We start from the raw sequence: 17,385 nt of genomic DNA, 5'->3' as shown, positions 1-17,385 counted from the left end.
GGCCACACACACGCATGGCCACACACACACGCACACACGCACACACACACACACACACACACACACACACACACACACACACACACACACACACACACACACACACACACACACGTACACAGTTAAGAAAGTCCATAAAAACATGCATCAGCAAACAGGAAGTGCAAGTGGCGTCACCTTGTTGTGATGGAAAAACATGAGTCCGTCCTTGTGCTCAGTCCTAAAGCTGAAACTGGCATAGAAATTGCTCCTAAATCCAGGAACATTGCTCAGCTCCATGTCCAGGTAGCTCTGACCCGAGAAGTGAGCCTCACGAGCCACCTGCGCATAACATATATTTATTTTCAATCATGTTGCAGCCACTTAGTTAGCCTCAGCATTTATGTAAGTCACACCTCCCTTCAAGGTCTGACTACTATGATCCTATAGTGTTAAAGTAAACTTGCTTCTAAGCCCAGAAACATTGCTCAGCTGAAAGTACAGGTAGCTCTGACCAGAGAAGTGAGCTTCACGAGCCACCTGCACATAACATATAGTTTTTCTTCATAAATGTTGTAACTTTTGGTGCATTGTAGAGCATGGTAGAGTGTCCGCCCTGAGACTGGAAGGTTGTGGGTTCAAACCCTGCCCGGGTCATACCAAAGAGTATAAAAATGGGACCCATTGCCTCCCTGCTTGGAACTCAGCATTAAGGGTTGGAATTGGGGGGTTATATCACCAAATGATTCCCGAGTGCGGCACCGCTCCTGCTCACTGCTCCCCTCTCCCCCAGGGGATGGATCAAAATCACATGTGGATGGGTTAAATGCAGAGGACAAATTTCACCACACCCAGATGTGTGTGTGACAATCATTGGGACTTTAACTTTTTCCTGGGACCCATAATCTCCCGAGACCTGAAATGGGCCGGCCACATAGACTTTGTCCGGAAGGCCTAGCAGAGGTTGTGCTTTCTGAGACAGCTCAGGAAGTTCAACCTGCCGCAGGAGCTGCTGAAGACCTTCTACACTGCCATCATCTAGTCTATCCTCTGCACCCCCATCACTGTCTGGTTTGGATCAGCCACCAAACATGACAAGTGCAGACTGTAACAGACAATCAGGTGGAATTGGAACCAACCTCCCATCTATCCAAGACTTGTACCTGTCCAGGACTAGGAAACGTGCAAGTAACATCTCTGCGGACCCTTCTTACCCAGGTCACAGTCTGTTCAAACTACTCCTCTCCGGACGGCACTACAGAGTTCTGTACGCCAAAACCAGCAGACACAGACACAGCTTCTTCCCCCAGGCTGTCGCTCTGATGAACTCACACCACTCATAGAGACTCAGAGACATCACTGTGCAATAACATCCTGCTCTTGCCACTTAAATGTTGTTAGTTACCTGAATGTTGTCAGTCACTTAAATGTTGTACAAAGGCTGAGATCAACCGGAGTCATATCCTTTGGCGCACCTTCAATGAACGGCCCATTTTAAAACTTTGTTCATATATAAGGCGCACCGGACTATAAGGCGCATAAAATAGAAGCTTCACTGCAACAAACTGAGGTTGACTAGGGTTGCGGTATGCACCCACTAGTCAATAACCAACGAGCCGTCTGTAAACAATCGCGTTTCTCAAACGATCTCCTATAAAATGATTGGAACTGACTAAAGTTCGATCTAACGCACTGGTACTACTTACCTATGTTTCCCTTCCATATCGATCCGTAGATTTACTCAAAACATTAACAGAGCAGCCTATTTTGACATGAAATAGCCTCGCGCGTATAGCAGCTATCGTTATAGCATTAGCCATCCGCAATTTCCCATGAGCCTCAGCTCGCAATCTCCCATGAGCCTCAGCAAAGTCTAAACAACCGCGTTTCTCAAACGATCTCCTATAAAATGATCAGAACTGACTAAAGTTCGTTCTAACGCATTGGTACTACTTACCTATGTTTCCCTTCCATATCGATCCGTAGGTTTACTCGAAACATTAACAGAGCAGCCTATTTTGACATGAAATAGCCTCGCGCGTATAGCAGCTATCGTTATAGCATTAGCCATTCGCAATTTCCCATGAGCCTCAGCTCGCAATCTCCCATGAGCCTCAGCAAAGTGTAAACAATAGCGTTTCTCAAACGATCTCGTATAAAATGATCGGAACTGACTAAAGTTTGATCTAACGCATTGGTACTGCTTACCTATGTTTCCCTTCCATATCGATCCGTAGATTTACTCGAAACATTAACGGAGCAGCCTATTTTGAAATCAAATAGCCTCGCGGGTACAACAGCTATTCGGTGACGCCCCCGGACTACAGTTACTGTAATGTTGGGAAGCGATGCGACCTTGTAATTTACTAGTCGTACTAAAACGTACTAAAACATTTTTGCAGAGCACTGTGTACAACCAGTATGGATCAACAAATTCATCAATTGATCCATATATATGGCGCACCGGACTATAAGGCGCACTGTCAACTTTTGATAAAAATTTAGGTTTTTAGGTGCGCCTTATAGGGCGGAAAATACGGTACTCCCCTCACCTATGATCATGAGCTGTGGGTCGAGATTGAAAGAATAACCCAGATAGAAGAAAGAAAGAAAGAAGCTCTAGGAGGGGACTGTCAAGCTGTTGCTCCTATGCTATGGAACAAGGTTATGATAGTCAAGAAAAACAATTGAAAACTAAATTAAAAACCATTTTTTGTAATAAATCCAAAATGCTTTAAACTGAAAACTAACTCAAAACAACATCTTTCTAAAATCAACTAAAACTCACTATAATTATAGCAAACATTCCTTTTTCATCTTCGTCAATTACCGTATTGCGTTAGATGCGCCTTATAGTCCGGTGTGCCTTATATATGGATCAAGTGATGAATTTGTTGATCCATACTGGTTGTACACAGTGCTCTGCCAAAATGTTTTAGTACGTTTTAGTACGACTAGTAAATTACAAGGTCGCATCGCTTCCCAAGATTACGGTAACTGTAGTCAGGGGGTGTCACTGAATAGCTGTTGTACCCGCGAGGCAATAGCTGTTTGAAAATTGTGGTTCATTGTATTTTATTGCATATTAGTTAATTACATGTAATGACTTTGTCTATGTGTTCTGTGGCTTACTGGTGACCAGTCCAGATTTCACCCTGACTGTTGCCCAAAGTTAGCCCAGACGGATTCCAGAACATCTGTCATCCAAATGAGGGCAAACACTATAGAAATGTTTTTGGTGTTCCTACCAGCAGGTCACTGTCACATCCAAAACTGACTCCGGAGCTTGTCATCCTTTTCAGGTCAATATGGGAATTCTGAGCTTTGACGTTCCGGAAACATCCCTTTAGAGAGCCCTGGTTAGGAAATAAGGGCCGCAACCTGCACACAACACACAACAAAACACACCTTGAAGCACGTCATGTCAAAAGCAATGATAAATTGTGTCTTTGTGTATGTTTATCTATGTGTGATTGAAACTTGTATTTGTTTGCATTTGCATTCATATGCATCACATTTTTGGGGATATATCTTTCCGTAGACACTCCTCCTGTGGTCTAAGAACTGAAAATCTGAAAAGTGACACACACATGCACACATGCACACAGACACACGCACACACACACAGACAGGCATACACATGCGCGCACACACACACACACACGCACACACACACACACATTATACAGAAACATACGTATACAGTTGTATGCAAAGTTTTGGGCACCCCTAATAATTTTCAAGATTTTCCTTAATAAATCATCGTTTCAGTTAAATTTGTCATATTGCAGATAAACACTGTGATATTTGAAAAGTGAAATGACGTTTATAGGATTTACAGAAAGTGTGCAATCATCACTTAAACAAAAGAAGGCAGGTGCATAAATTTGGGCACCCAAACAGAAAAATGGCATCAATATTTAGTAGAGCCTCTAAACGCTTCCTATAGCTTCCAATGAAAGTCTGGATTCTGGTTGAAGGTATTTTGACCATTCTTCTTTACAAAACATCTCCAGGGACAGGTATTTGAGGTGGCCAGTTGCAAGTTGTTCTCCTCTTTGCATCTTCTCTGAAGAGTAGTAACATGGGAGCCTCAAAACAACTGACAAATGACCTGAAACCAAAGATTGTTCAATGTTATGGTTTAGGGCCAAAGTCCGGCCCGCGGGCCAAATCCGGCCCCGGTCAAATTTCATACGGCCCGCAGCTTCGGTCTTATAATGTATTATTAATGGCCCGCCTGCACTGTTAAACTGAATGAAACAATAATGAAACTTGAATCTATAATTCCTCTTTTTACCAAAAGATGGCAGGACCACTTTAATAATGTCAGTTTGCATCCGCACCCCTCCCCGCTTATTTCTGCCATGCCGACTGCGAAGAAAACGAGGAAAGTTGACATTGCGGGCCGTCGCTTTCAAGAGATGGGAGTTACAATACTTCTTCACTGAAAATCAAGGCAATTGTGTTTGTCTAATTTGTAAAGAGACTAAACACGCTAACACATACAACAAGGTAACAGGGAGTGACCGCGCTGATAAAGTGAAGCAGCTCCAAGCTGAACTGGCATCACAACAGCGATTCTTCACGCGGGGCTGAGTCAAAAGTAAATTTTACTAAACCAAGCTACGAAGTGGCCATGTTAATACTGTTGACGTTATGAACCTGTAGATGTGCCACAAACACTACTTTCTGAAAGATATTGTAAAATTCACTTGTTTTAAGTTTTAATAACAGACAACTTTGAATTAGTTATAACTCCTGTTTAAAATGGTCAAGAGGCAAAAATAATTTTAAACTCATGGAAATTAATGTATTTCATACAGTTTGTTCAATGTTATCTGACTCTTCAGATATGAATGAAAGGTAGAATTTGTGTTTTTAGAGTAGTTCACATCTGACTGACTGGCTTATATTTGGTTATTTGGTCATTTGAAAAATAAAGACAATTGTGACAATGGAAATTGTTTATAACAGTGTGTATTTGCATGAACTTTTTATAGTTAAAAAATGTCCGAAAAAACTATTGCCCCCCAGGCCCCTTCACTATATCAAATCTGGCTTTCCTTGCAAAAACTTTGGACACCACTGGTTTAGGGGAAGGATACAAAAAGTTAGCTCAGAGATTTCAGCTGTCAGTTGGCACTGTGAGGAACGGTGAGAAAATGGAAGACCACAAGCACAGTTCTAGTTATGGCCCAGAGTGGCAGGCCAAGAAAAATCTCGGATAAGCAGAGGCAAAGGATGGGGGGGATCAGTCAAAGTCAACCCACAGAGCAGCTCCAAAGACCTACAACAGGATCTTGCAGGAGATGGTGACACTGTGCTAGTCAGCGCACTTTGCACAAGGAGATGCTGTATGGGAGAGTACTGGGACAGAAGCCTTTTCTGCGCACATGCCACAAACAGAGTCGCTTGAAGTATGCTGAAGCACATTTAGACGAGCCAGTTTGATTTTGGAATAAGGTGTTGTCGACTAATGAAACTAAAATTAAGTTATTTGGACATAACAAGAGGCGGTATGCATGGTGGAAGAAGAACACAGCATTTCAGGACAAACACTTGCTCCCCACAGTCAAATTTGGTGGTGGTTCCATCATGCTGTGGGGCTGTGGGGCCAGTGCAATCTTGTTAAAGTTTAAGGTTGCGTGGATTCCAGTCAATATCAGCAGATTCTTGCAAACAATGTTCATAAATCAGTGACAAAGTTGAAGTTGCACAGGGGCTGGACACTTAAACAAGACAACGACCCCAACTACTGCTCAAATTCTACTAAGGCATTCATGCAAAGGAACAAGTACAACATTCTGGAATGGCCACCTTAATCCCCAGACCTGAATATTATTGAAACTCTGTGGTGTGATTTTAAGCTTGGAAATCATCAAACCTGACTGAACTGGAGATATTCTGTCAAGAAGAATGGTCAAAAATACCTTCAACCAGAATCCAGACTCTCATTGGAAGCTTTAGAGGCTGTTATTTCTGCAAAAGGAGGATCTACTAAATATTGATTTCATTTTACTGTTGGGGTGTCCACATTTATGCACCTCCCTACTTTTGTTTAAGTAATGATTGCACACTTTCTGCAAATCCTATAAACTTAATTTCACTTCTCAAATATCATGGTGTTTGTCTGCTATATGATGTATTTAACAGAAATTGCCGATCCGAACAACCAATGATTTATAAAGAAAAATCATTAAAATGATCAGGGGTGCTCAAACCTTTGCATACGACTGTATATACCGTATTTTCCGCACCAAAAAGCACCTCCGGTTGAAAGGCGCAGACTTAATTGCAAGGTCTATTTTGTATTTAAGCCACACAGAGCGCACCGCATTATAGGGCACATGCTTGCCATGACTTACGGTAAACAAAACAAAAAAATGTCACGGGAGCAAGACAATGAGATTGGTTGTACTTTATTCTACTTGTACTCTACTGCAGTTGTCCCCAACCACGGGGCCGCGGACCGGTACCGGTCCGTGGGTCACTTGGTACCGGGCCGCACAGATTTTCTTTTTTTATCGACGATCAATCAATCCAGGTCAAGACACTCGTCCCGGTCACGTGACATGTTTCCCCAGTCGAGCCCGCAAAGCTAATATGTGGCGACAAGCTAACTAACCAGGCAATGAAGCATTCAAAACTGCTTTAACACATGGAGACCAAGCATCCTGCAATAAAAGACAAACCTTAATCACTTCGGGTGTCATTGTCTCCGATTACGTCTAGATGGGACCGGCTCGTTTCTGAGAAACAAACTCAGTGCTTATTTATTTATATAAATGTATTATTTATTTATATAAATGCCGGTCCGCGAAGATATTTCTGACATGTAACCGGTCCGTGGCGCAAAAAAGGTTGGGGACCACTGGATTAAATGGTTAACTGAAAAGCTTTCAAATTCCATTTAACAAGGCGATATTTAACTATGGACAATGCACCTTTTTATTACTCAATTCAAAATTGAACAGGATTCCTGTATTTTTTACAGTTGGTGTGAGATGATTTAAGAAGAACAAAATGTTGAACAACAGTAAATACTGTACGTACATCGAAATAATACACAGAAAAGGTGATTATTTGAACTAATCAAGGCTGTGGCATACACACATGCAAATATGACAGAATAGTACCTCACTTTGGCCCATGAAAAACAAGTGTGCGTGTGTTCGCAAGCGCGGGATTGTTTTTGACCTGTCAGGCAAGTTGTGTTCAGGGACTCCTCCCAGAAAGTATGTGCGTCCAAAGGCTGGGATGTTCTCAGAAAACAATTGCGTGAAGAGTTGGATGCGGTTGCTCCTCACCACCACTCGATACGGAGGAGATCGCAGGATGATGATCTCCAACTAAACAATTCCACAATCAATTAATTAATTTGAGTGCTTTAAACCGATTGGCTAATACGTTAAGTACACCTGCAAATAGGAACAGGTTAATTTCACACTTGAAGTTATGACACCCAACTCAACGGCACCAATTTATACTTTTGTGTTCATGCAGTAATAATGTTAATTAATTTAATCATAAAATGTCTTATTGTGTTCTGTTTTTGCTCAGTTGGACAAATGATCTTTGGATTTATCCATATATCAAAAGTTTGGGGTCACCCAGATCTTTTGATATATACATACTAGGGGTGTAAATCGCGGGTTTTGTCACGATACGATATCATATCGATACAAAGAAGCACGATACAATGTTTGCCGATATATAAGCCTGCTGTGATTCATTCACGATACATCACGATATAGTGCTCTACAATCGATATATATATTTTTTAAATAAAAAATATAGAACAATATCCTGATTTATAACAATTCATACGCAAAATCAACAAGGTACTGCAAACTCTTTATTTAAGAAATTACAAGAGTATTGTAGTATACAAAGTGCTTATTTTAACACTGAACTTTGATGTCGTGTTTTTTCTTTAAATGTGCGGCGAGATTTGTGGTCCCTGAATATTTGATCACCGCATGGCAGGATTTACAAACTGCACGTGTCTTGTCCGTTGAGCCATCTTTTCTTTGGAATCCAAACTGCTTCCGAACGAATGACTCGAAGCCTAAAGGGGAGCAAATTTCCTCGTCTTTTTGGACACTAGCCATAGCACCAGCCCAGGAGCCGGGTACCAGTTGTCGACTCCCCTTTCACGTGCCTGCTCTGCTCACAACGCAACACGCCGCGCACTGCGCTCGGAAAGAGGAAGCAAGCAACAATGAACTGGATTTCAAAATAGTCGCGTCTAATGTCCGAGGTCAAACACGGCGATATAAATCGATGTTTTAGCATTGATGCCAATAAATCGTCGAGCATTATATCGATTAATCGATGTGTATCGATGTATTGTTACACCCCTAATACATACAGTCAAACCTCGGTTTTCGACCCCAATCCGTTCCAGAAGGCAGTTCGAGAAGTGAATCGGTCGAATTCCGAATCTATTTTTCCCATTAGAAATGGAAAAAAAATGTAATCCGTTCCAAGACAAAAAAAAACGCCTTTTTCAAGCATTTTTTCAATTGCGCATTTTTGTCCGATTGCGCAACTGCAGCGCACCGCCGAACGCACAACCGTAGCGTGCCGCCGACCGCGCAACTGCACCGCGCTGTTCGCATTATAGTGACAGAGCCGAACGTTGAAATTAAGAAAATATTTTTAAAGTCTTGATGTACTTTCCAAAATCTAAATGACCTCAGTGCGCAGGGAGCTTAATTTTGTCCGATCGCGCAACCGCAGCGTGCCGGGCGTTCACTGTCGCATTGCTTTAAGAGCGTCTTTGTGTTTTAGGATGGCTTTACTGCTCCCACTTGCTTTCTTTGGAGGCATGAGGCAATCCTCAAAGTAACGAAAATACAATAACCAATGGAGTCAGTCGGCATCCGGGCCGTGTGGTCGGGGTTTCTCATCTTGCGAGGTTCCACCTCCGAATTTTGTTCGACAACCGAAGCTAAAAAATCTCTAATTTTTCGTTCAAATTCCGATTTGTTCGAGAACCGGGACGTTCGAAAATCGAGGTTTGACTGTATATCAAAAGTTTGGGATCACTCAGACAACTTAGTGTTTTCCATGTAAACTAGTGTTGTCTTTGCTCAGTTGGACATCTTTCTGACAGTCAACTGCATAGCAGTGGAAGGAAATACCATGTTTCCTTAAAATGGAACCCAAAACAGAGTCCCCAAAACTAAAACCTATTGGGCCACCGTGATCAACATCAGCAGAAGAGTATTGAAAATGAGGAAAATAAGATGGAAGTGAATATAGAAGCATACATACTACTTTGGGATTCGCATCGCTGACCCTAAGGAGTGGGGAGGTGGGATCTTTGGGGTGAAATTCCTCCATCTCACCACCAAACTTGAAGAAAGCCTTCAGGTGGCTTTGGACCACGGCCAGACACAAGAACTGGTCCTGGTTGTAGACATACGGGCTCATCACATAGTCCCGGCATGACAGGTCATCTGATTAACACGTACTCTGTTTTGAAGCAGCAACAAAATCCCTCTGTGGGAGACCAACTTGACTTCCTGCTCGAAGCGTTGCATGCGTGCCGACTCATCGCTGAAGGTGATTTCGGCAAAGCCGGTGCCGTCAAAATAAGCGGCGTCGTTCACCCAGGCCTGTGTTAGCGCTGACTTGGACCTTTTTATGGCATGAAAAAGTACATATTAACACCCAGACAAAGGATGTTAGTGAAGTGGACAGGTGCAAGCTCTCACCTGCCGCATGGCTTCTCTTGTGTGGTGTTCAGATGGAAGATTTGCTCAAAGTTGTACAAGCTGAGTACTTCTTCATTGAGCGTGTCCAACTCCATGCAGCCCTTGAAACCCGGCAAGGCTAACGGGTCAGGGGGCTGCACGAAGAGAAGATATATGATGAAGAAATCTTAGTCATAACAATGAAAGAGTATCACACAGGAGTTATCTTAAATACAGTAATACCAAAAATATCATCATTCCTTATGGCTACTGCTGTAAAGATTAATCACGGTGTCCTGTATGGGTGTGTGCTAAGAAGAATATCACTAAAAAAGTACATTCTGTTGTTATGAAGGTGACTTAATTTTAGTGTTACCACTGGCTGCCAGAATAATAAGTAATCAATCTAACCTCCACAGCAGTATGTGCTTGTTTCCCTTACAATGACTGTATATAATTAGAAAATATAGTCCTGTGAAAAAAAGTATTTGTCCTCTTCTGTAATCCTTACTTTTTGCAGTTTCCTAATTTGTTTAAACAAACAACAATCAAACAACAGTAAATATCAGTTCAAGCGACCTCAATAGATCAACACATAAAACTAGAAAATAAAATTTCTGGAGAAATTCCGTGTGAAGGCAAAGAAACTGAATAAATTCTTAGGGAATGCTGCAGAATGATGTTGAAACGAGTTGAATTACTTGAGAAATATAGAAATGAGAAGTGTAAAACGAGTTTTTTGGGAAGTTGGGGTGAATTTCAAAATTGAAAATTTGGAATTTTTAGTAAGTGGGAAGTTGTGGAATAGGTAGGAAAATGATGAACAGTTGAAAGTTGGAATAGTTGAATCGGTTGAAATGTAGTACCTTTTTTTTCCGTGTATAATGCGCAAAATGTAACTAATTTATTGTCCTAAAGTCTGGGGTGCGCATTATACATGGGTACAATTTTTTTTTTTTTTTTAAGAAAATCATGGTACAACAAAACCAACAACAGGACTGACCGACAAAGACGTGGAACAAAAAGACAGGGTGACATTACCAAATACAGGAACAGAAACCAAACAGACATCATGACAGTAACACATGCAATGATCCGACGGTGAGCGAGGGGCAGACAGGACTTAAATACAAAACACGTTACATTGATTGAGGTGACACAGGAAGGAAGGGGCGACGCGAACAGAAACTATGGCAACCTAGGCACATAGCAAAACTGGGGACGAGACATGACAAATCTTCCTCGAAATAAAACTTGAAATCACCTTTCTTCTTGTTTGTTGTCAATCGCGCATCGCATTCAGCCATCCTGCCCAACACACTTAGTCAGTAAAATTCATAATTGACGACACATCGTTTGATGCGATGGTGCAATCCTTGATGGTGTGTTATTGTCAAATATTGTTTGTTTTTTAATCTCCATCGCGGACCGGACGTCATACGGAGGCAGTATGACTGCGCAGAACGGATGCGCAAGACACGTCAGCTATATAAAGAGCGAGAGTTGTTTTCTTCCTATTAGTTTCAATTCACAGTTTAATTAGCAGTTTCAATCAGCAAATAACAAAATGCGTATTACAGGTAATATTTTATTTCACAACACTTTGCTTTGTTCCTTTCGTCGCTGCTGTTCACTTCAAACACGCTCCATACGAACGCAATGCTCTCGTATCAGACGCTTGCTCGATCACCTGCTCGTTTGCTGTCCCGTGCGCGCACGAAGCGCGGTGGTGCGTTTTTTTTTTGTACCCATGTATAGTGCGCACCCCGGATTTTAGGACAATAAATTAGTAAAATTTTGCGCACTATACACGGAAAAAAACTGTAATTTTTGAGAATTTGTTGTGAATTTCTAAATTGAAAATTTGGAATTTTCGGTAAGTGGGAAGTTGTGGAATAGGTAGGGAAAAGATGAACAGTTGAAATTTGGAACGAGTTGAATCGGTTGAAAAATGTAGATATTAGAAGTGAAAAATGAAATTTTGTGCAAATTTTAAACGTGAAAACGAGATTTTTTTTAATTTGGTAAGTTTGGGAATGTCCCCAATGTGATTTGAATTTTTTGAATGATGTGAATTTCAAACTGGAACGACGTAAATGTGAAATGTTGAATCTGCCATTAAGAATGAATGTGGAAACATTTGCCGGAAATTTGTGAAAACAGAACATTTTTTGAATGAAAAAAATGTAAGCAACGGTGTCATGAATATTTAGTATAAGTGAAAAGTGGAAAAGTGGTTAGGCCAACCTAACCAGAGTGACGGGAGCGGCACACACCCCTTTTTCTTGTCTTCCGGGTTAGAGCAACGCTGGCGTCTGGACTGTTGACTGCCGCTTCTACCCCGAAAACCGTGTCCGCTATTTGTTTGTCCCCCGTCTGTTTTGTGTTTTCCCGTTTTAAGTGTGCTCGTTTCTTGTTTTCTTTTATTTTCTCGCCTTTTCTCCTGCCCACCGCGTATCTCTGGAGCTCTGCTCGCACCTCTTCGATCCCGCTCCCTCTGACTACGAGCTACGCTAGCCAGCTAGCCAACCCACCACCGGACCCTACTACCTCCCGGCTCTGAGCCTGTAGCTGCTTGCTCTTGGCTCGGCAAGCGGCTTCAACCCAACTTGCTGGCCACTTGGCCGGCGTCCTCGGGGGGAGCACCCGCTCGCTGCGAGCTCGCCGGTCGTGGCTCGGCTGTGGGCCGCCATGACACACTGGGGCGTGCCGTTTGCACGGGTACAGTCGGGATTGACCAACACCACCACCCACTCCACCAACATCACGACTCGGTCCACTGCTGCTTCCATGCATTTCACTGCCTACCAACTTCTAGTTAACCAGCTACTAGCCATTTCTACCATTTTATCTGGATTATTCCCTGCTGCTGTCACGTCTCATCTCCTGCATGAACTATCACTTCTGCTTCTCCGGGCTTCCATTCCACTAACTTCTCGTCCATTTGTCTACACTGCTGCTGATCTTCATCATTTCAACAATAATCACCGTCTCCCTGCTGCTGCCGCCTCAGCTGCCAGCAAGGCTGGGATCCTCCGCCGTCGCCGCTACATCCACCGTAGCTCCGGACTATCTTTTAAACGACATTTCCCTGATGGCTCACCCATCCCCTCTTTCTGGACTAACTCTCGCCCCCCCGTCACCCCCACCTTCCGTACTGTGAACTTCAACAATCTCCGCTCCCCCACCCCCGCTCCTTCATCCATCTCCCTTGCACTGCTGAACTCTCGCTCCCTCTCCAACAAATCACTAGTTATTTTCGAACTAATATTGGACAATAATTTGGATCTGCTCCTTCTCTGTGAAACATGGCAACAGCCTCTGGACTATTTTTCTCTCAACCAAGCCACTCCGTCTAACTACAGCTACATCGCCAAACCCCGCCTCTCTGGGCGAGGAGGTGGTATCGCTGTCTTCCATAAGCGGTCCCTATCAATCACTGAATTGGACCTCAACCTCCCATCTATTTCATCCTTTGAATATCTCGCTTTTTCCCTCCCCAACTCTACTACTGCTGTTCTTATCTACCGCCCCCCCAAGTCACATCCGTCTTTTCTCTCTGAACTCTCTGAACTTCTCACCATCGTATCCTCAGTCTCCTATCGCCTCCTACTAATCGGTGATTTCAACATCCACATCGACCAGCCAACTGCTCCACTGACATCTGACTTCATCTCCGTTCTGGAATGCTTTCATCCCACCCAGCACATCAACTTCCCCACCCACACCAAAGGCCACACCCTGGATATAGTATGCTCCTCCTTTCCACTCACATCCAACCCCCGTCGTCTCACCTTTCCACTGTCAGATCATCTCTGCATCCTCTTCTCCGCCCCTCTACCCTCGCCTCATAAATCCACAAAGCGCACCATCTCCTACCGCAACATCAAGACTGTAAACCCAATCACGCTTTGCCAGCTCTTATCCTCTGCTCTTCCCTCCGACCCCACTTCTTCCTCCCGTGATGACCTTGCCACCACGCTCAACAACATCCTTTCTGACTCCCTTGATTCCCTAGCCCCCTGGGAAACTTCCTCTGTTACATTCACTAACTCTGCCCCTTGGTACACACCGGAACTCCGCACCATGAAACAAACTGGCCGTCAACTGGAACGCCTCTACAAAAGAACCCGCCTCACCGTCCATGCCGAAACCTTTGAACAACACATCTCCTCCTACCGTGACGCTCTTCTTGCTGCCAAATCTGCTTACTTCTCATCTCTCATTAATAACACCAACCGAAACCCCCGCATACTCTTCTCCACCATCAACAAATTGCTCCCGCCACCGGTCACCAACCCACCCTCCTCACCCGCCCTCTGTAACTCCTTCCTTGTCAACTTCAACAACAAAATCGCCCAAATCAACAGTTCTCTGACCGACACCATCAATAACTCCTCCTCCCCTGCCCTCCTGCCCCCACTTCCTGACCGCCCGCCCTTTCCCTCTCTCACTGCCTTCTCCCTTGTTGACTCCTCCACTATCCTAGACATCATTACCTCATCCAAGACAACCACCGGCTCTCTTGACCCTCTTCCAACGACCTTAACTAAGGCCTGCCTCCCTGTCCTCCTCCCCTACCTCACCACCCTTTTTAATCAGTCTTTATCCCTTGGCCATTTTCCCGCTGTCTATAAACTTGCAGCCATCACCCCCATTCTCAAAAAGCCCACCTTGGACCCACTCAACCTCTCCAACTACCGTCCCATCTCCAACCTTTCATTCCTTTCCAAAACCCTTGAACGCATTGTCTCCGCCCAACTCCACACCCATCTCCAGTCCAACAACCTCTATGAACCCTTCCAGTCCGGATTCCGCCCACTTCACAGCACTGAAACAGCTCTAGTTATAGTCACCAACGATCTCCTCATTTCTGCAGACTCTGGTGCCCTCAACATCCTACTACTACTTGACCTTAGCGCAGCCTTTGACACTGTGAACCATTCCATCCTCCTCCAAAGGCTGCGCCAACTAGGTGTTGAGGGCACTGCACTCGACTGGCTCACCTCCTACCTCACCAACAGAAACCATTTCATCTCTCTCTCCGGTCACACATCCATCCTCTCCCCAGTTACACAAGGGGTCCCCCAAGGCTCAGTTCTTGGCCCCCTCCTATTCATCTGCTACCTCTTTCCCCTTGGTACCGTCATCCGCAAACTCAATCTGGACTTCCACTGCTACGCTGATGACACCCAGATCTATATACGTACGACACCAACCCGTAACCCTTCCCTCACTCATTTTGAAACCTGCATCTCTACAATAAAAGCATGGCTGACCCACAACTTTCTCAAACTCAACAGTGACAAAACAGAGCTCCTCCTCATAGGCACTAAATCCTCCCTTAATAAAACTGGATCCATCACACTCACCATTGACTCCTCAAACATCACTCCTTCCCCTCTGGCACGCAATCTTGGCATTATTTTTGACCCCACACTGTCCTTTCAACCTCATGTTAGCTCAGTTGTCAAGACCTCCTACTTCCACCTCCGACGCATCGCTAAAATCCGGCACTGCCTTTCTCTCCCTGCCGCTGAATCTCTCATCCACGCCTTCATCTCATCCCGGCTTGACTACTGCAACTCCCTTCTCACTGGAATCACTGCTCACTCACTCCATAGACTTCAACTAGTCCAAAACTCTGCTGCCCGCCTCCTTACCCACACCCGGTCCCGTGAACACATCACTCCTGTTCTCCACTCTCTTCACTGGCTCCCCATGAAGATTAAAGATTAAAGATTAAAGTCCCAATGATCGTCACACACACACCTGGGTGTGGTGAAATTTGACCTCTGCATTTAACCCATCCCCGTGTGATTTTAATCCATCCCCTGGGGGAGAGGGGAGCAGTGAGCAGCAGCGGTGCCGCGCTCGGGAATCAGTTGGTGATCTAACCCCCCAATTCCAACCCTTAATGCTGAGTGCCAAGCAGGGAGGCAATGGGTCCCATTTTTATAGTCTTTGGTATGACCCGGCCAGGGTTTGAACCCACAACCTTCCGGTCTCAGGGCGGACACTCTACCACTATGCCACTGAGCCGTATCATCTTCAAGATACTCCTCCTCACCTTCAAAGCCCTTCACCACCTGGCTCCCACTTACCTATCCGACCTCCTTGTCCCCTACTGCCCCAACCGTCCCCTCCGATCCTCCAGTACTTCACGTCTGACAGTCCCAAAATCCAAACTCAAATCCTTCGGTGACAGAGCCTTCTCCTGCACATCACCCCGACTCTGGAACTCTCTCCCCCAGTCTGTCTGTGACTCACCCACACTTCCCATATTTAAGTCCCGTCTAAAAACATACCTCTTCTCCCAAGCTTATGACCTCCCCTACCCATAACTGGTTTCCTCCTCTTAAGTTTATCCGATTGTTCAACCCCCCCCCCCCCATGTATGTCTTTGCATTGTTCCCTGTAAGCGTTTTTGGGTTCTTGAAAAGCGCTATACAAATATAATGAATTATTATTATTATTATTATTATTAAAAGTGGAACGGAGTGAATCGGTAAGTATGCGATAAGTGTAAAAAAAGTGGGCAGAATAAGTAGAAAAATAACTAGAAAATGCAATTCCTGTATAAATTGCGTGTGAAGGCGAAGACATTGAAGAGCTACTTGGGGAATGCTGCAGAATGATGTTTAAAGTTGGAACGGGTTGAATTGGTTGAAAAATGTGGAAATGAGAAGGGAAAACTTGTGAATTTCAAAATTGAAAATGCGGAATTTTGTAAGTGTGAATTTATCAAATAGGTAGGCAAAAGATGAACAGTTATAAGTTGGAACAGGTAGAATCGGTTAAAAAATACAGAAATTATGAGTGAAAAATGAAATTTTGGAGAATTTGGGGTAAATTTCAAAATTGAAATCGCTTGAATCGGTTGAAAAATGTCGAACTTAGAGCTAATGTTAAATCCCCTTAGAGAGTAAATGGGAATGTAAAAACAAAAATTGTGCCAACGTTTTTTTAAATTTGGAACGAAAGGAAACATACGGCTTCAGATGAAATATACATGTTCAGAAGATTCATTTTTGGGGTTAAAATGTTGAAAAATTGTAGAAGTTCGAGTAACTTCCAATTTATTTGTGGCACTTCTGGTGTAATTCAGGGCACTTCCGGTTTATCTCGGGTCACTTCCGGTTTGAAAAGGTCCTTTGCGGTTCACTTGGGTCACTTCCGGTTGGATTTGGGTCACTTCCGGTTTCATTTAGGTCACTTCTGGTTTCATATAGGGCACTTCCGGTTTAGCTGAGTTAACTTCCGGTATATTTGGGGTCACTTCCGGTTTGATTTGGAGCACTTTCAGTTCATTCTGAGTTCATTGGGGGCACTTCAGGGTCAATCCAAGATGGCCGCCACACTGGAAGTGGGGGTCAAGGGTTGAATTGTGTAAGCATAGTGGAAGTGGGGGTGAAGGAGGTGAATATGGTAAGCATAAGGTGAACAAAGTGAATAAAGTTGGATTGGGTTGAATCGGTTGAAAAATGTAGAAATGAGAAGGGAAAAATAAAATTTCTGGAAAATTTGGGGTGAATTTCAAAATTGATTGGTAAGTGGGAAGGTGTGGAATAGGTAGGCAAAAGATGAACAGTTGAAAGTTGGATCGAGTTGAATCGGTTGAAAAATGTAGAAATTAGAAGTGCAAAAGGAAATTTTGCAAGATTTTGTGCAAATTTTAAACGTGAAAACGTGAAATTTTTAA

General features: G+C 43.7%; 1 protein-coding gene across 5 annotated transcripts in view; it reads right to left on the bottom strand.

The window, feature by feature from the left end:
• Nucleotides 1-17,385, bottom strand: part of lama5 (laminin, alpha 5) — a 348,173-nt gene that overhangs the window by 33,636 nt on the left and 297,152 nt on the right. For all 5 annotated transcript variants that reach the window (XM_061273125.1, XM_061273122.1, XM_061273123.1 and 2 more), the window contains 6 exons: nucleotides 9,705-9,838; nucleotides 9,462-9,627; nucleotides 9,262-9,396; nucleotides 7,180-7,331; nucleotides 3,228-3,360; nucleotides 178-321 (listed from right to left, as the gene is read on the bottom strand). In XM_061273125.1, the coding sequence (XP_061129109.1) occupies nucleotides 178-321; nucleotides 3,228-3,360; nucleotides 7,180-7,331; nucleotides 9,262-9,396; nucleotides 9,462-9,627; nucleotides 9,705-9,838 (864 nt within the window). The remainder of the gene's footprint in view (nucleotides 1-177; nucleotides 322-3,227; nucleotides 3,361-7,179; nucleotides 7,332-9,261; nucleotides 9,397-9,461; nucleotides 9,628-9,704; nucleotides 9,839-17,385) is intronic.

Source organism: Syngnathus typhle, linkage group LG2 (genome assembly GCF_033458585.1).
Source record: "Syngnathus typhle isolate RoL2023-S1 ecotype Sweden linkage group LG2, RoL_Styp_1.0, whole genome shotgun sequence".
In the NCBI taxonomy this organism is placed as follows: Eukaryota; Metazoa; Chordata; class Actinopteri; order Syngnathiformes; family Syngnathidae; genus Syngnathus; species Syngnathus typhle.
Note: the sequence above shows the minus strand (reverse complement) of the source record. Positions and strands in the feature narration are given on the sequence as shown.